Below are 21,106 nucleotides of genomic sequence, written 5' to 3' on the forward strand. Positions count from 1 at the left end.
TTTATGGATTTTGCCTTAATAGTAGTAACTGTTTCTATAACTGATTGCAGCACTTCATGAAGTGGTGGGCTATGTTCTTTAGTGCCCAGAGCCTTCCACTGTGTCACACAGTGAGTCAGTACTGCATCAGGAGTTACAGCTTTAACTTTCACTTGCAATCCAATATGAATTCCTTATGTTAAGCAAGCTCCATTTATAGATACCCTAATTCACCTGTTCCACAATACAATTTTGATTTTTAAAAAGTGTGGATCATGTCAAAAAGGCTTTGAGCTGCAGCTGTTTCCAGTATCAGCTCACAGAAAATCGATTCCTTTTTATTTTTTTTTAATTTTTCTATGTACTTATTTATCTATCCTTAGACAATATACATTGTATGGATGTCGTCAGTGAATGTACAAATTATCGTATGAAGTCTAAATGTAGTAACATGATTCACGTTTCCATCGCACTTCACCTAATGTAGACCGGGAACCGTCTGTTAGGCATGCCCGATGTGAACTGGCTGGGCACGGCCCGTGCTACCTGAGTTGTTCCGCGGGCAGAGGGCGCGGCCGAATTCTCGCGTGCCCTCTGTTGGGCGGGACTTTACTTGCGGCAACTACTGTCCGTGACGCGCCGTGCCGATGTGCAACTCCCGCGATCTTTCTGGTGGCTACTGCACTAAATATTTTCTTAACAAATGCCATTTACATTATTTGATAACCATAGGTTTTTCGATGTGGAACTGACATACATAAATACAGAGCTCTGTGTATTACACAAATGAAAAAAGATGATTTATGTTGATTAAATAAATATACTAGGTGTGTTGATATGGAACTAGCAGACAAATACATAGGCATAAATACATAATACATGAATAAAAAAATATGATGTCAGGTATAACTTATGCTAGGTGTTCCCAATCTTTCTATCTAAATGGAGGCAATGACTCATCCTTGTGTTATGATCAAGCTATAATTGTCAAGATTTTTCTAATATACATTATGGTATGAAAAATAGACTCACAAGGAACAATCAGAATGCCCAGGTTTTTAAATAATTCTTTGCAGTGAGCCCATTGATTGCATTTTGTCATTATTCTTACAGCTCTCTTTTGTAATCTGAAAACTGTTTGTAAATTCTGGGTACTATTTCCCCAAAAGATTATTCCGTAGCTAAGGATGGCATGCACATAACCAAAGTAAGCTGACCGTACACGGATGTCACTGCATACTGATGCAAGAACTCTGAGCACGTAGCATGCTATGGAGACCCTCTTTGAGGTAATCATGACATGTTCATTCCATTTTAGTCGGCTGTCAATGTGCAGTCCTAGGAATTTAGTGTCAGTTACATCTGTTATTGAAGTGTTGTGTAGTTTTAAATTTATGGACTTGTGCTTCTTGTTTATTCTAAAGTACATGCTGTTTGTTTTCTTAATGTTGAGGGTTACTCTGTTCTCTGTAGACCATTTGTAAACATCTGCTCGTGCTTCATTGGCTTTTTCCAATAGCAGGCCAGGTGTCTTGCTGGTAATCAGTATATTACTGTCATCAGCATCTCCATGCTCCTCACATTGTAGAAAATCATTAATATAAATTACGAACAGTATTGGGCCCCTGAAAACTTCCTTGTGGGACTCCTATGTTAACATACTGTGCGTCAAATAAGTGATTTACCAAATATTTGGAAGTGCTATGTGAAATTTCTACTCTCTGCACTCTGTTGTTTAGGTGCCATTTATTTACATGTCCTCTGATTCCCAGAGACTCCAACTTGTGAAGAAGAATGTTGTGATCAACAGTATTGAAGGCCTTCGATAATCTAGGGAAATTCCAGTTACATAACTGTCCTTATCTACTGATTCAAGAATGTTAAACTCAACAATGAAATTAATACAAGCAATCAAATGAGCATCTTTATACATATTAGTCGTTTTGGCCACTTGACGTGCAAAACAGTTGTTACACACATTATTGATTAGCGCCTCACATAAATCGTCAGAAATGTCCAAAATACTTTTATGCACTGCGTCGTTAGAGATAGGAATACTTTTCAGCTGTTGAGCAAATGATTCAATAAAAAATGATGATACTGTATCAGTCACTGCTGGTACAACCAGAGCATCTGCAACTGTGTGAGATTTTTTGCATTCAGCAATCCTGTGTGATATCTGGCAAGAGGGCCATGGAAATTACATTTTCATTTTAGCAAAGTTTCCTGATAAGTTCCTTTTGTTTCCCCATTCATTAAGGATGTTTGGTTTCAATATCTCTCTCTAACTTGTTAGCCTTCATGCTGTCAGCAGCTAAAGTAGTTAGGCAAATCGCATACTGTTGATATTCTTCACCATTGATTGTTGTTCTTGTGAAGCCTAGCAGTAAACTGTTCTGATGATAAATTCTCGTTTTTAGCTAACCACCTCATCCCGCAGTAAAGTTTTCACCGCAAAGTCTTAAAGACTGTAAGGAAACGTCAGAATACACAAGGCAAAGATGGCACTGGACACAGTAGTTAAGGATACAGTCACAGTACAACGAACAATGAGAGATTCTGCCAATGGATAATGTCGCCCAGCCTGCCCGATCATTTAAAACTATGCTAAAAATATGACCACAGTGTCGTCGTTGATCCTGCCTGGCATAACACGTATATCGGGCAAAATTCAGTCTAGATAAATGGCATTTCCTTTGTTCAGAGGAAAAGATAAACCTAATTGTTTGTTATTAAGATTTTATCTAAGTATACCAAACCCATCAGAATTAATGCCCTCTTCACAATGGAACTTCTGTAATGTGTTTTAAAAACATGGATAATAGCCAAATCCAAGAGCTACAACATGCTGGTGTACTTCGGTGGTGAGAAATATAACTGCAAAAAAAAAAAAAAAAAAAAAAAAAAAAAAAAAAAAAAGTCTGTATATGTGTGGATGGATATATGTGTGTGTGTGAGAGAGTGTATACCTGTCCTTTTTTCCCCCTAAGGTAAGTCTTTCCGCTCCCGGGATTGGAATGACTCCTTACCCTCTCCCTTAAAACCCACATCCTTTCGTCTTTCCCTCTCCTTCCCTCTTTCCTGATGAGGCAACAGTTTGTTGCGAAAGCTTGAAATTTGTGTGTATGTTTGTGTTCGTTTGTGTGTCTGTCGACCTGCCAGAACTTTCATTTGGTAAGTCACATCATCTTTGTGTGTCTATATATATATATATATATATATATATATATATATATACTTCCTTTCACGCCGATCACCTGCCACCCTACCTAAAACCTCTTTCCTCATTACCTTAGCCAGCTTCATCCTGACCCACAACTTCTTCACTTTTGAAGACCAGACATACCAACAATTAAAGGGAACAGCCATGGGTACCAGGATGGCCCCTTCGTACGCCAACCTATTCATGGGTCGCTTAGAGGAAGCCTTCTTGGTTACCCAGGCCTGCCAACCCAAAGTTTGGTACAGATTTATTGATGACATCTTCATGATCTGGACTCACAGTGAAGAAGAACTCCAGAATTTCCTCTCCAACCTCAACTCCTTTGGTTCCATAAGATTCACCTGGTCCTACTCCAAATCCCATGCCACTTTCCTTGATGTTGACCTCCACCTGTCCAATGGCCAGCTTCACACGTCCGTCCACATCAAACCCACCAACAAGCAACAGTACCTCCATTACGACAGCTGCCACCCATTCCACATCAAACGGTCCCTTCCCTACAGCCTAGGTCTTCGTGGCAAACGAATCTGCTCCAGTCCGGAATCCCTGAAGCATTACACCAACAACTTGACAACAGCTTTCGCATCCCGCAACTACCCTCCCGACCTGGTACAGAAGCAAATAACCAGAGCCACTTCCTCATCCTCTCAAACCCAGAACCTCCCACAGAAGAACCACAAAAGTGCCCCACTTGTGACAGGATACTTTCCGGGACTGGATCAGATTCTGAATGTGGCTCTCCAGCAGGGATACGACTTCCTCAAATCCTGCCCTGAAATGAGATCCATCCTTCATGAAATCCTCCCCACTCCACCAAGAATGTCTTTCCGCCGTCCACCTAACCTTCGTAACCTCTTAGTTCATCCCTATGAAATCCCCAAACCACCTTCCCTACCCTCTGGCTCCTACCCTTGTAACCGCCCCCGGTGGAAAACCTGTCCCATGCACCCTCCCACCACCACCTACTCCAGTCCTGTAACCCGGAAGGTGTACACGATCAAAGGCAGAGCCACGTGTGAAAGCACCCACGTGATCTACCAACTGACCTGCCTACACTGTGATGCATTCTATGTGGGAATGACCAGCAACAAACTGTCCATTCGCATGAATGGACACAGGCAGGCAGTGTTTGTTGGTAATGAGGATCACCCTGTGGCTAAACATGCCTTGGTGCACGGCCAGCACATCTTGGCGCAGTGTTACACCGTCCGGATTATCTGGATACTTCCCACTAACACCAACCTATCCGAGCTCCGGAGATGGGAACTTGCTCTTCAATATATCCTCTCTTCTCGTTATCCACCAGGCCTCAATCTCCGCTAATTTCAAGTTGCTGCCACTCATACCTCACCTGTCATTCAACATCATCTTTGCCTCTGGACTTCTGCCTCGACTGACATCTCTGCCCAAACTCTTTGTCTTTAAATATGTCTGCTTGTGAGATGTCTGCTTGTGTCTGTATATGTGTGGATGGATATGTGTGTGTGTGCGAGTGTATACCCGTCCTTTTTTCCCCCTAAGGTAAGTCTTTCCGCTCCCGGGATTGGAATGACTCCTTACCCTCTCCCTTAAAACCCACATCCTTTCGTCTTTCCCTCTCCTTCCCTCTTTCCTGATGAGGCAACAGTTTGTTGCGAAAGCTTGAATTTTGTGTGTATGTTTGTGTTCGTTTGTGTGTCTGTCGACCTGCCAGCACTTTCATTTGGTAAGTCACATCATCTTTGTTTTTAGATGTGTGTGTGTGTGTGTGTGTTTGTGGATGGATATGTGTGTGTTTGTGAGTACATTCCCGTCTTCTAAGGTAAGTCTTTCCACTCCCGGGATTGCGGGATTGGAATGACTCCTTACCCTCTCCCTTAAAACCCACATCCTTTCGTCCTTCCCTCTCCTTCCCTCTTTCCTGATGAGGCAACAGTTTGTTGCGAAAGCTTGAATTTTGTGTGTATGTTTGTGTTTGTTTGTGTGTCTATCGACGTGCCAGCGCTTTCGTTTGGTAAGTCACATCATCTTCGTGTTTATATATATATATATATATATATATATATATATATATATATATACAAAGATGATGTGACTTACCAAATGAAAGTGCTGGCAGGTCGACAGACACACAAACGAACACAAACATACACACAAAATTCAAGCTTTCGCAACAAACGGTTGCCTCATCAGGAAAGAGGGAAGGAGAGGGAAAGACGAGAGGATGTGGGTTTTAAGGGAGAGGGTAAGGAGTCATTCCAATCCCGGGAGCGGAAAGACTTACCTTGGGGGGAAAAAGGACGGGTATACACTCGCACACACACACATATCCATCCACACATATACAGACACAAGCAGACATCTCACAAGCAGACATATTTAAAGACAAAGAGTTTGGGCAGAGATGTCAGTCGAGGCAGAAGTGAAGAGGAAAAGATTATGTTGAATGACAGGTGAGGTATGAATGGCGGCAACTTGAAATTAGCGGATTTTGAGGCCTGGTGGGTAACGGGAAGAGAGGATATACTGAAGAGCAAGTTCCCATCTCCGGAGTTCGGATAGGTTGGTGTTGGTGGGAAGTATCCAGATAACCCGGACAGTGTAACACTGTGCCAAGATGTGCTGGCCGTGCACCAAGGCATGTTTAGCCACAGGGTGATCCTCATTACCAACAAACACTGTCTGCCTGTGTCCATTCACGCGAATGGACAGTTTGTTGCTGGTCATTCCCACATAGAATGCATCACAGAGTATGCAGGTCAGTTGGTAAATCACGTGGGTGCTTTCACATGTGGCTCTGCCCTTGATCGTGTACACCTTCCGGGTTACAGGACTGGAGTAGGTGGTGGTGGGAGGGTGCATGGGACAGTTGAATGACAGGTGAGGTATGAGTGGCGGCAACTTGAAATTAGCGGAGATTGAGGCCCATGCACCCTCCCACCACCACCTACTCCAGTCCTGTAACCCGGAAGGTGTACACGATCAAGGGCAGAGCCACATGTGGAAGCACCCACGTGATTTACCAACTGACCTGCCTACACTGTGATGCATTCTATGTGGGAATGACCAGCAACAAACTGTCCATTCACATGAATGGACACAGGCAGACAGTGTTTGTTGGTAATGAGGATCACCCTGTGGCTAAACATGTCTTGGTGCACGGCCAGCACATGTTGGCACAGTGTTACACTGTCCGGGTTATCTGGATACTTCCCACCAACACCAACCTATCCGAACTCCGGAGATGGGAACTTGCTCTTCAGTATATCCTCTCTTCCCGTTACCCACCAGGCCTCAATCTCCGCTAATTTCAAGTTGCCGCCACTCATACCTCACCTGTCATTCAACATCATCTTTGCCTCTTCACTTCTGCCTCGACTGACATCTCTGCCCAAACTCTTTGTCTTTAAATATGTCTGCTTGTGAGATGTCTGCTTGTGTCTGTATATGTGTGGATGGATATGTGTGTGTGTGCAAGTGTATACCCGTCCTTTTTTCCCCCAAGGTAAGTCTTTCCGCTCCCAGGATTGGAATGACTCCTTACCCTCTCCCCTAAAACCCACATCCTTTCGTCTTTCCCTCTCCTTCCCTCTTTTCTGATGAGGCAACAGTTTGTTGCGAAAGCTTGAATTTTGTGTGTGTGTTTGTGTTTGTTTGTGTGTCTATCGACCTGCCAGCGCTTTCGTTCAGTAAGTCACATCATCTTTGTTTTTATATATATATATATATATATATATATATATATATATATATATATATATATATATATATATATATATATTTCTTCGAAGAGTTCTGACACATCCATGCTTTGTGATTGGAATTTTTGTATGTGGGCATAATTTTCACATTTTAAAACAATGTCGTTTCTTTGATTTGCTAATCACAAAGTGTTTTATTTTTAGAACCATCAAAATTAATGCCTAGCATTTCTGTATGTTGAATTTTACAATGGTTCACTCCATGCCAATTTCCACCTTTGAACACATGTGATTCTCTTGGTAGAAAGATAAAAAGAGACCTGTTTCATCAAAATTGAAAATTTTGTTCAGTTCATAGTGCTGTTCAAATTTTTTTAACTCACCAGTCTGCTACTCCCTAACAGTTTTTATGTTCACATTATTTTCTTCCCCACATACAGCTTTGTAAATCACATTATAATGTTTCTTAAATCTTGCACCCACTTGCTGGATACAGAGAGAGTCTCAATTTCGAGTATACTGGCCACTTCCAATGCCTTCTTGTGTAACATGAAACCTTTCATCAGGATGTACCTCTGGGCAATAATAATAATAAATTTTGCGTTTGTCAGTGGCCTGGTCTAAGTCTTTCAATTGGACACGACTTTGGCGATTTGCTTATCATTAACGTACACCAGTTGTCCAACTGGGGAAAGGGAATCCACAGTTTAATGTGGAATCCGCACCACATGTTGTTTCTACCATCTCCTCATATCATTAAGAGATGAAGGCTGGATTAAACGCAGACTGAAAAATTTGTTCTTCGACTGGGATTTGATCCCACGATTCTCGATTTGCAGGCATGCACTGTACCGGTAGACCACCAGGTCCGACAGTTACGAGATGGTAATCAAACTGTATTGTTGGAGTATTTCGTCGTATTTTATGTCAAGTAAATGTGCTGTGGTGCAAGCCAAAGTAAATTCAAGCTAAAGACATCAGTTCTGAACCCAGAAAAGTGTGCAGCCAGGGCAGTACTGTAAGTGGAAATCCATGTAGATAGCAAACCAAAATTGTAAACAGGTTTCATACAAGACTACTGACAAATTTTTATGAGTAAAAATAAACGGGTATGGTGATATGCATTAGGTGGATTAAAAGTAGTGGCAATTTGGTTATAATTCATGCCAGACTTCATTGAGTGAAATTCACTTTATTACATGCCTGTCTCACATCTCGTCACTTTCCACACCCACGTGGAAGACGTCATACACTGTCAGTGCATCCATCTGTGATGATGTCTCACTAGGACCACCATATGGTGTCTTATTATTCTTATTATTTGCTGTAACATGTACCACGAAGTAGTTCCCTCATTTTGGTGAACGAATCATAATCAGGGTACTCATATCTGGTGAATACGGTGGATGTTCTAGTATCTCCCACTGCCAAATACGCAGAGCTCCTGCACAAGGTTCGTCATTTGGCATCTTGTATTGTTGCGAAAGTTGATAGGATGCATCGCCAGAAGGAAATATTGTTGTGCATTCCGACCAAGTGCCACTTCAGTCTTGATTGACGCACCTTTTTCATATTTCCCAGACATACTGTTAAAGTGCTGGAACTAGCCTTTCCAACTTTGAGATAGTACATACCGCAACTGACTCAAACACAACCTGTTCTGCTGATTGCATACTTCACCCCACCATTTCCTATCAGCTACAGATAGCATACATACCGTATAAGGCACATCATTCATGTTATGGTATTGTTGCTACTCCTTTTTATCGAACCCATGCAAAGACGCATGTGTGAGTAGTTGTTATCTCCCACCTTTGTAGTGGCCTAATTATTGGGGGGTTTTGAAGTGCATTATCTATACTGGTTGTATCAAAAAGAATCATGTGAATTGGCATGTCTATATTTCTGGAACTAAGAAACATATACTATGAATTTTGATTTTTGATAAATGGGAAACTGAAAAAGTTTATTTCATCCTTTTCATTGGTGTTCAATATGCATCCTTGAGATGCACGGAATGTGTCAAATGCGGTATTCAGATTTTTCCAACACTGCAGCAAGCATGTCTTGAGTTACAGTTTCCACAGGTGCTGTTATGCGATGTCTTAGTTCATTCATTCAGTGTTGTATGATGAGTTTTAACTTTCTCGAGAATTTTTACTATCTCTTTCCTTAAGAGAGTGTTGCTGTCTCTCTTCTTAAAATTCTCCGCCTGAAAACGGACATAAAAACTTTAATTCCAAACAGGTAACAATACAACTCTTCATTCACAAACGCAATAGCTATGAGCAACGCTACACAAAATTGAGATTCTATTGTGACTGATGGGAGTAGCATCAATTGAAATCAAAAGGTCTCATTCGATATTGAAAGCTTGCTTCTCACAGTCAGTCTAGTTAACCTTCGATAAAGGATGACACTCTTCATTGCTACTATGTATAGTAAATGAAACAAGATTATTAGTTGCAGGTGTTGGGAAGTGAATGTTGTCTGTATATGATCATAGTCACAAGGTAAAGCTAACATGGAAATAACAGTGTACTAGCACACAGTACTGGTAGCTAAGGTTGGAAATGACCTAAATGCGTGTGTCAGTCCAAAGTCATATAAAATCTTCCAGCCTAATAATTTATTTGGGTAGTGATTATGTAGTCATAATTCTTGTGATAGCCTGTGTTTTAATGCACACCCTTATTAACACAAAACACAAAGCAGTAATTCTGTACAATCATATTGTAACCTGTGCGAGTGTAGCAAAATAACAAATGAATACAAAACTGAAAATCTATTAATATGAAGAAAAGTTCAAATATAACCTTTCTTCACTAGTTAATTTGAGGATGGGCTGTACCAGTTCAACAAATCCTTGTTGATCTCCTAAGTCTGGTTGATGTCACCTCAATCTGTGTATTGTATGGTTCAGTCATTAAAGTGTCCAGGGGTCCATTTTTCATCCTGTTCTACTACTGATCCAGGAGACAGTCGAATTAAGTGCCGTTCATCGTCTTTTCTACAAGATGCAAAATTTTATGAGTTGTTTTAATTCCCTTTGACAGTTCCATAAGGCAGTTTCACAGTGTACAGCATATTTCCCAGCTGTTTGATTACACTGCCAGTGTTCCTTGGTGATCCAGTTGATAAATAGTTTGAGAAATTTTTGGCATACACTTGATAAACAACCTGTAATTTTGAACTCTTCTTTGGCTTTGCCTTCTCTTTTGATGGAAGGATCAGGGATAGAGTGATGCTTGGCCATTGGCCATGAAGTAGTTCAGCAGCTGATTTTCGTGTTATTGGAGTTGTTCGGTAAGTAATCAGCATTTTCTGTGGAACCCAGTTAGCCTTTTTCATGGCTTCCATGAAAGTCCTGACAAATCTGCCTGCTTCACCATCATTTGAAGCAGAGTGAGATGGAGTTGTAGCCAGATGTTCAGTGCGATTCCTGCCACACAGAAATCTTTGAATTCTTGTGGTACAAATTGTGTACCAATGTCACACACTATGTTCTGGGGGAAGCCACCTATAGCAAAGATATCTTTGAGTGCCTTGATTGTGGCTTCGGAAGTTGTTGATGTCATTTCAAATATTTTGAATCAGGATGCTTTCCAAAATGATCCAAAGTAATCAGTATGAATTCTTTCCCATGGTTCTGTTGCTTGGGACCAGTTTTGAAAATCCTTGTATAGGTTTTGTTTTACCTTTTGCCATTGTAAAACCATTTATTTATTTTCTTCATCCATATTTGGCCACCAACAACATGTTCTGTCCATTTGTTTCATTTTGATGAAACTCCAGTGTTCACCATGAAGAATCTTCAGTATTTTCTTTTGGTACATTTTGTGTATGAGAACCCTTGTGAAACCTGACTGAAGAAGTGACAAGTCATGGCTGGTGCTCAAGACAGTCATTTTGTTAAGATATGGCTCCAAAATATTTATATCATTTGGCAACAGTCGGGCCATACATTTTTCACATAATGCAGAGTCATTTTGAGTACTGCGTATTTGTTCACAGCTTCTTGAATTTTTCTGTGATCAACCAAAAATGAATTGATTTGTTTATTAACTTCTTCAGACATATCAAATCATTTTTATCCACGTCAGTAGGCAGCCTTGATGAGACATCAGCATCACAATGTTTTGCTATGGACATGTATCTGATTTCGCAATTACATCCTGTCAGTGTGACTGATCATTGTAAAACTGTCATTATTGGCAGCTGTTTATTTAGATCGAATATTGGAACCAGAGACTTATGATCTGTGATCAGTTCTGAGCTTCTTCCATACAAGTATTAGTGAAATTTCTTGACCCCATAGATTACGGATAGAGACAGGAAAAAATTGTTTTATTTTATGGCCAAATTTTGTGTTATTTACTGCCAAAATTAGTATTATTTTGCCAATTTTTCTGTTATATTTTTCCATTTTTGGCATTTATTTCTTTTTTTAAAATTTTGATGCAAACCATCCTTGCAACACTTCACACAATTCCAGTTTTGGTCAAGCATGAGCAGCCGTGGAACCCATCTTGCAGATAGCTTTCTCATGTCCAAATATTTATCCTAAATATTATGTACTCATTCATTTGAGATGCCCACAGCACTAGCAATCTCACGCACCTTAACTCTCTGTCATCCACCACCATATCATGGATTTTATCAATGATTTCCGGAGTCGTAACCTCCACAGGGCATCCAGAACGTTCAGCATCACTTGTGCCCATATGGCCTCTCCGAAAATTTTGAAACCACTTATAAACTGTTCTAATCGAAGGTGCAGAGTCACCGTAATGTTTATCAAGCTTCTCTTTAGTCTCCTGAGGCATTTTGACTTTCATAAAGTAATGTTTAATCACTACACGAAATCTTTTTCATCCATTTTTTGACAATCAATCGACTTCCTTAATTCACACGAATGCCAAACACAAAGAAATAGACCAATATGGCATAAACTTGGTGTGCGTTCCTTCCAAAGATGCTACTAACTAAACATGGCCTTGATACGCACCGGTGGTGCCATCACTCGGACTTTGCACGGACTTTTCAAATGCCCCTTGTACAGCAATGATAAAGCCGCTCTCAGCATGGTATGTAGAGAGCACATCTGTAGCAGTCAAAGGGTTAATAAAATGAATTAATGTCAAAGTTTATGATATAATGTAGCAAAAAATTATGCAGTCATCTGTTAACTTACTCAGAATTTGTGATTGAGTTTGTAAACAGAAAACATGATAATACAATAGTTCTCTTTCACAAGCAGGGCATGTTCTTTAGAGACAATGGAGAAACGTATGAGACAAGTAAAAACCTATTGAAAAATGATTTAAAATTACAAAGTGCTAGGAATGTGTATAAATGTGAAATATTGGATTGTACCTACTGCTCAGAAACAAGAAATGTGCCCTGGTAACTTAGAATGTTGATGTAATGTTCTTGGATCTACAATAAATTTGATTCTTATTTATGTTCTGTAAAACAACTAACAATTGGATGAATTTTGATTCATTTCAGTGGTGTCAGCTACGAACAAGGAAAACAAATTTATTGTCATTATTTGAAAAAATGCGGGATTATCAGGCAGAAGAACTGATGAAGGATCCTGACCAGCCAATTCCAGACAGTGTTCGTGTACTAAAGGAAGAAGATATTGAAAGGTATAGGAAATTTTGTAAACACTATATGTAAAACTGATTTTTCCTCAGTCTGTATAATGATTTGAATCGAAGCTTTGTTTGATATTATGTATCAACAGGTTTTTAATAAGACTGACAGCTTCTTAAATACCATTTTGTATTAAAAAGGATGTTGTTTATGAGGCCATATCATACATAATCATGATTTGTTTAGTGCATCTAATCAGAGAATCACACTCACTTCAGGAGATAGTACTCTCATGTTAATGTTAGGATGTGTGTGTGTTTCTGTTCTCATGTCTTACAAGAAAAATCTTAATCCTGGTGTCTGACTGCTAAGCCCTGCTTGCTCTTTCGTGATTGATGTATACCACTGGTGCAAAAATTTCAATGAAATTTATTTTCATAAAATTGTTCCACAATTTTGTAAAATACATAGTAGGCATACTTGAATATTCATATCAAAATAATAAATCTGAGTGTATTATCCTTCAATTAAGTGCTCATTAAGGGCCAAGTGTTTACACTTCAATGACTGGAGATCATTTTTGATCTTAATTCAGTAAATGAACACAGGTCACAACTGCTACATTGTATAATGCTAGACATTTATCAAATAAACAAGGTTCATTATTGATCTTAATTAGCACAAAGCATACTTGGTAATACTGCCAATTGGATATACACATTATTATTACACTTTAACTGCATTTGATTATCATACCTTCAGAAATAAAGTACTTATTATTGAACATTTAAAGTTGTAAAGATGGAGGGAAATTAGCAGAAGAAGGCACACTCTTCAAACTTCTCCACAGCTGAAAATGATTTATTGTTTGAAATCATCTTGTGCCAGTATGACGACATGATTGAAGGTAAAAAGAAAAAAATGGTAAGGTAACTGCATGACTACCAAACCAGTATATGGGAAGAAGTCACTGTTGACTTTAATTGATGAAACATTGGATCGAATCGTGACTGTAAAAGTTTAAAAGTGTGTTATGACACCATAAAGAGGAAAAAAGTAATTCTGATTTGTGCTCAATATTTTTGTCCATGCAAAATATCAGGTTTTTATTATTTAATTCCATGTATTCACCCTTTTGCGGAACACATTGAAAGCTTGTTGGAACTCATTGTCTTCCTTAGTAGTTCGGAATGGTCACATACCTGTCAAGAAGATGAAAAGGAACAATATAATTCTCAGTGCTTACGGCTCTTGATCCAGAGTGCTAACTACAGTTGCCCAAAACACAAGGTAAACAGCAAGTTCCCTTTTCAAGCACTATGATTTCAAAACATATTGTGTTGTCATAGCTAGCTTTATGAGCAGTACCACTGACAGCATTGCATGGCAGCTGATAGATCACAGCCACCTGGTGTTGGGCATTAAGTGGTGCAGTTGATTTGACTTTGAAGCAATTTTACTGTGAATAATAGTAGATTTACTTTGAAAATGACCACACCTTGTGTAAAAAACAGAAAGGGCAACCAAAGTATCAAAGAATACAAATTGATACATAATCTGATAAACATAACGCAAAACTTGCATAGTTTGGTGCTGACCAGATATTTTTTAGCATTAACATTTTAGCCACATATTTAATGTGATTAGGTTCAATGTTTCTTATCAGGCAGTGCCTTCTGTCTATGCTGATATCAAGTAACAAGTGCAGTGTCCAATCGCACTAATATGACCACCTTTCAAAAGCCTGAATAACTACCTTTTGCAGCATGGAACACCGTGAGACATGCACGGAGACAGTCAATGAGGTTCTGGCACCAACAGATATTTGGAGCCATGCTGACTTCAAGTCTCTCGGGTGAGGATCCATGACACTAGCAGCCCATCGAAGTGGTCCCACAGAGTCTTGATTGGGTTTAAATTTCGGCAGTTTAGTGGCCATGAGAGTACGGTAAACTTTACTGGTGTTCTTCGAAACACGCATGTACACTGTGAGCTGTGTGATACATATCTTTGTCCTGTAGGTAGATGCCATCCTGCTGAGGTTAAACACTCTGCATGTATGTGTAGACATGGTCCCCAAGGATGGATGAATATTTATGTTGATCCATTGTGCCTTCCAGAATGATGATATTACCTAAGGAATGCCATGAAAACATTCCCCAGACCCTTCTCCAGCTTGGAAGCTTCTGATGATTGGTTCAGAGTGTTTGCTTTCAGACGTTTCAAGCCATACATGCCAGTGACCATCTGACTGATGGAGCATAAAATGTGTTTCATCTGATAGGGCCGCCTGTCATCACCCAGTGGATGTCCAGTTGTGGTACTGGCATGTAAATTGCATACTTCCTCACCATTGAACAGCAGTCAGCTTGGCTGCATGAACAAGGCGCGTGCTGCAGATGCCCATGCACAGCAACGTTTTCTGAACAGTCGTTGAGACGACACTGTTGATAGCACTTCGGTTCATTTGGACAGTCCGTTGCTCAACATTTACTGTCCATTCGCTGTTCACATCTCTACAACTGTTGTTCATGCCTGTCTTCTAAGGCTTGTGATGCACCACAGTTGCCTTGGTGCCAGTTACGGATGTGCCATTTTGCCACTCACAGTATACTTTAACCATGGCAGTATGTGAACAGTGTACAAACTTAGCCATTTCAAACATGCTTCTACTCTTGGCCCAAAAGCCTATGGTCATGCTCTTTTGTATGTCAGATGAATCACTCGTTTTCAGCATTATGACAATAACTGTAGTTTCTGCATGACCACCCTTCTCCTGGACATGCTTTGTATGCCCTCCACTGCTAGTGCTGCCACATACTGTCTATGAGTAATTATTACACAGTGATGTCAGAGATAGGTGGCAGCAACAAAATGTGAAAAACAGTGAATGTCATAGAAGCTCAAAATGGAGAGTCTGTATTAGTCATGTACTGCTCTCAAGGTCCATGGCTTCTTAAGTGAAATAAAATATTGATTTTCTTATGTGTGTGGCATAGAGCAGGATTTACACTGGGTGTGACCCCGCACACAATAACCATGAACCAGTAGGTAAGGACGTTAATATTGAGGATGCTAATTAACAAATTCTAATCCAGAGATTTTATTTTATGTTTACGTGTCAGTATAAAGAACAGCAGGTCTGCTGTAGATAAATAGCAAAAAAAAGTCCACGGGTGTTGAAGTTTGGTACTGCATGGATGATGAAGGAAATAAGGTAAAATCAAAGAGATGGGATAGTACCTGTTGGTTAGTTACAGGAAAAATTGAGACAGAATTGTTGATTATGATCAATGCACTGTATTGGAAAATGAATGAATTTTTAAGGAATGATAGTAACAGTGCGTTTGTACTGGAGGTGCACTCTGGGTAAGTGGTAACAAGCAGATGTTCTGTAAACATATGTCCTGTTTATGTAATACAATTGCAAGAGTTTCTACACAGTGGAACTGGGAGAAAAAGTTGCATATTAGATGTAACATAAATTTCCATGTTTGTTGCTTTTTTGCTAGTGTGTTGTTTCTGTGTTTGTCCCCTATTTTAATAAGAAAAAACTGATAATTTTTATGGATATTGTGTGACTCTCTCTTTTACAGGTTGAAATCTGTTCAGACCACAGAAGAGTTAAAGGATGTACATTCTCATTTCCTCCTTTATTACTCACATGAAATTCCAGCCATGCAGGCAGCATGGAGAGCTAAACAGAGAGAAGCAGCTCTGGAAGCTCGTCGCAACAAAAGGAAAAAGACTCCTGTTGAGGGAGAAGATGGAGAAGAGGCAGAACAGGAAGAAAATGAAGCTGAAGAGCCTGAAGTTGTCGAGGAACCAACTGAAACTGAAACGGTGAAGCAAGCTGTCCGTAGTGGTCCATTCACAATGTGCAGAAAAGCTGGCTTAGGTAGGCTGTATAAAATTTTCGTGGAAAATGTTAGGTGATTTGTTTCATGGATTGATCAGTTCCAGTACATTAGCACCACATTTATAGTATGACAGATGATTAACAGAGATATTGACATCTTTTTCATTTTTTGTGTATCACTACAGACACACATCAAAATGATATTACAAATAAATGTCCACTGTCAAGCTCTTAGTTGTATCATTGCATTTGTGAGCAGAGTTTATCTTAGAAGATTTCGCAAAAGTTCAGTTCCAAGTGAAACAAAGAACACTTCTGATCAACAGAAACACGGAGTAAAGAGGAGACCAGTAGGAATTTATGGAGGTTTTAGAAAGCAGATGTTATAAGGAAGTCTGTTAAATTGAATTTAATAGTGGAGCATAATAGACAAGATTCAGATGCCATATACTTTAGAAAATTGCTGTGTGGGTCATTCCATATCAGATTGCCTAATTTCAGAACATATTCCTGCTCGACAGTCATGGATTTCATTGAAATTTAATGTGAACATTTGTACAGGACCCCAACTAACATCGGTAAAGTTTAGCATTTGTCGAAGCAATGTTGGCCGAGATACAATCATTTGTTTGACTCCGTACATGACTGTGTGTAGAGCGAGCGTGAATTTCTGGCATCTTTGAGCTGTTATATCTTGGGCAATATTTTGTTGAAAGAAATAAAATTTGGCCATCTTGTACAACTTTACATGTTCTCTTAAGAAGAACAGTAATGAAAAGAATTTTATGAGTGATAATCAGCCAGAAAATTTTAGACAGAAAAGCTGAAAAAAATTGGCACCCAAAAAATAAGTCAAAGTTTGGCTTCTTACATCTCAGGGACTAACTTTTTTTTTCCCCCATCTTTGTGACTGGAGGAATGTTAATGGTTGGAGAGTCAACATCACAGTTACAGGTAGTGTGCAAAAAACCAGTTATGTTGGTCACTGATGCTTCATATGTATGGATCTTGATCAACTAGGGCCTGAAGATGGTGCACCGAAGTGCCGAAACTGGTAGCTATGCAATAAATAACATCTTAGGGACTGCTGTAGATGTTCCATTTTCTTAAAACGTGAAACTTTGAATGCAGTAACCTAACAACACAAGGATATCAAACATAAAGTTTCATTATGTACCACTTTCCAGTACTGAATTAATTAAGTGAAGATTTTGTAAAAAGGTAAGAACTGTAATATTTTCAACCTGATGTTGCGGAAAGAAATAATGTTGTATAAATATCTCCAAACTAGGATTATTAGAAAGACCATAATTTGAACCACAGAACAAAACATATTTAATTATTCAACGTGGGCTAACAATGCTAGATAAAATGAGGCAAAGTAGATGGAAAAATTACATTGTATATGAAGTTTGGCTTTTTATATCTCATTGATTAGAGGCACGATAAACATGAAACTTTGGACACAACAAGTTAACAACATAAGATTTTCCAATATAAAGTATCATTCACATACTGCTTTCCAAATTTCTACAAGATCAGTTCAAACCAGATTTCCCTAAAAATTAGAAAAATAGATCACTTTCAATTTGCTGTCATAAAATTTGTTTTCCATAATTGATTCCAGACTGATCAAAGTTGGAAAGGCCATGTTTTGGAAAGGACATGTTTTCAAACATCCAGAAAATCATGATTGATTTTCCTGTATGCACTAACAGTACCTTAAAATGATGGACAAATTTGAGGGAATGTACCACAGCAATAGGCCAAATTGCAGTGACCTGTTGTCTGTGTTTTGTTGCATGTGATTTGTGTTTTTAAATTGACAAGAAATATCTCACTAAAATGTGTTGGTCCATGGTGATATTATCACTACCATTTCGAGAACAAGAACCAGCAATTCCATTGCCATTGGGGTTATCCGGTACCAGCTATGGGTGGGTTTCTTCGTCCAGGTTCCCAAGCCTGTTATTTTGTTTCTTAATTTAGGTTCCAAAGACTTATTAAAAATTGTTAGTTTGTTGTTCAAGATGCTACTCAGGGGTTTAATAGGGAAAATTCACAATCTGTATTACATCGTTCGTAGCATATTATGACAATGAGGGCATGTTGCAAACTGTTCATTGTTGCATTATTTCGGATCACTTGCAACAGGTACATATGTTTATTCAAAAATTGTTTGACTTTTTGTCAGCTAAAACAAAAACATTATTTCAGTGATGTCTCTGCTGCAAAATATAAAGATTATAAAAGTTTTGTCAGTCTGTATAGCCACAAAGATTATTTCAACAGTGATAGGGAATGGAACACTTTTGGCATCAGTCACGAAAAATCTGCAAGTGTTGGGAATGGTGGCACAACCAAGTCAGTGGCTACTCATACAAGCCAACAGAGGCCATCTACAAATCAAAAACTGATGCCGCCTAAAGATCAATTCAACTTTCATGACCAAAATGTGTATGGCATCAAATATGTGTGTTCCAAAACAAGCAATATAGGAAAGCAAAAAGTTCCTTGAAATAAGATGGCAAAAAGACGGCGTGGTTGCTGGTATGAGAGAACGTCATCAGTTTGTACTACTTCATTGACTCAATTAGTATCAGCAAAGTTTCTAATGACACAATAAATTGTGTTGCCAGAGTTATTTTATTTTATTTATATATCTAGTTCCATAGGACCAAATTGAGGAGGAGATCTCCAAGGTCATGGAACATGTCAGTACATGAAATTACAACATAAAAGTAATGACAGATAAAATAAAATGTTTATGAATCCAAAAAAATCAAGCCGTATATTTAAGTGCAATCAACAATATAACATAGGAATCAGCTTAGTTTTACAAGGAACTCCTCAACAGAACATGAGGAGTGACCTATAAGAGGACTCTTCAGTTTCAATTTGAAACCGCGTGGATTACTGCTAAGTTTTTTGAATTTATATTGAAAACGGATGCAGCAGTATACTGTACACCTTTCTGCACACCTATCTAGCACAGCCATGCTAAGTTTCAAAATGACTGAGCTGAGCTGTTATCTGGCCACTACATTACCTGTATGTATAATAATGAATGGTGGATTGGCAACATTGTTGACATATAAATGGAACAAAATGATGTTATGATAAAATTTATGCAACCTCAAGGTACGGCTCATTCATTTCATTGGCCTGAAAGACAGGATTTCCACACTCTCCTTTATTTTAATATCATTGACAAGTTCCACATCATTATGAAATGTCATGTTCATGAATGATGGAACAAGTATTAATGTAATTTAATCAACTGTCCGGCAGTATCAAATTCCAGAAAGTGAACTGTGGAAAGTTGTTCAAAAATAATGAAAAACGTGAACTGCAATTTCAAGAAGTTTAAAATCAAAATTGATGTTACATTTTGCTTGCCACCTATGTGAGATATTCTTACAGATTTGAGAATTCAAGAAAAGGTACTTTGTAAGCAGACAGGTACCACCACAAGGTTTTGGATTGTAAATTAAGAAACCAAATTAAAGGCTTGGGAATCTAGATGAAGAAACCCAATCATAGTTAGTGTTGTGTCACCCCTGTGGAGATGGATTGCTGGTTCATGTTCTTGATCAGGTAGTGAAAATGTCACCATGCACCGGCACAATTTAGTAGTGCAATAGTACTTGTCAGTTTAAAAATAGGAACACATGCAGTGAAACATGAACAACAGGTTGCCATGCTGTAGCCTGTTGCAATGGTACATTCTGTCAAAAATGTCTGTCATTTTCAGGTATTGTTGTGTACACTGGAAAATCGAATATGGTTTTTCTGGATGCTTGAAAACATGCTCTTTCCAACTGTGATTAGTTTGAAATCACTTATGGAAAACCAATTTTCAAAAAGTAAATTGAGTGTCATCTATTTTTGTAATTTGTACACAAATCTAATCTGAAATAATTTTGTAGAAATTTTGAAAGCAGTATATGAATGATATTTTATGTTGGAAAATATTATGTTGCTAAGTTGTTGTGTCCTAAGTTTCGTGTTTATCATGCCTTTAATCAATGCATATAAGAAGCCAAAGTTAAAACTTTATTTATATCAGGTTTTTATGGCTACTTTGCCTCAGATTATGTATGATTGTTAGCTAATAATGGAAATAAAATCCACTGTTTGGGGGGGGGGGGGTGCTTAAAAACATGTTATTTCAAATGAGAGTGGTTTTGAAGCTGAATTAGAAAACATTATGTGTAAAAGAAGTGTCACATATACCTTGTTTCTGCTACTTCACAAATTCATCATCTTCGTGACAAATTGTAGATTATTTATAAATAGTACATGAATGAAATTTTATATTTACACACTTGTGGTACCAAGCTATTGTGTATTACGTTTCATGTCCAGCTTGTGTTTACTCTGTGAGAATCCAAAGTTTACATTTTTTCATGCCCATCAAATTACATGGCATTATTAGCCTGTGTTGAATAATTAAATACACTTTGCTTTGTGGTTCAAACCATGATCTTTCTAATGTGACAAGTTTGGAGACTTGTGTAGAGCATAATTTTTTTGCAAAATCAGTTCGAAAATACCACATTTTTTACCTTTTAAAATAACCTTAAACTTGGCACTTAATTTATTCGTTATTGGGAAGGGTAAATAAATGAAACTTAACATTTGACACCCTTGTGTTATTACATTACTTCATACCAAGTTTCGTGTCTGTCTTACATTTAGTCTCTGAGATTTAAGAAGCCAAATTTTGACTTTTTTCTGGTGATTTTTCTTAACATTTTCTGA

General features: G+C 38.6%; 1 protein-coding gene across 1 annotated transcript in view; it reads left to right on the plus strand.

Moving 5' to 3' along the window:
* LOC126248845 (transcription elongation factor SPT6) overlaps nt 1-21,106 on the plus strand; it is a 181,317-nt gene that overhangs the window by 70,387 nt on the left and 89,824 nt on the right. The window contains exons 10-11 of the mRNA XM_049950270.1: nt 12,394-12,536; nt 16,080-16,381. Coding sequence (XP_049806227.1) covers nt 12,394-12,536; nt 16,080-16,381 — 445 coding nt within the window. The remainder of the gene's footprint in view (nt 1-12,393; nt 12,537-16,079; nt 16,382-21,106) is intronic.

The sequence above is a fragment of the Schistocerca nitens genome, chromosome 1, assembly GCF_023898315.1.
Source record: "Schistocerca nitens isolate TAMUIC-IGC-003100 chromosome 1, iqSchNite1.1, whole genome shotgun sequence".
In the NCBI taxonomy this organism is placed as follows: domain Eukaryota; kingdom Metazoa; phylum Arthropoda; class Insecta; order Orthoptera; family Acrididae; genus Schistocerca; species Schistocerca nitens.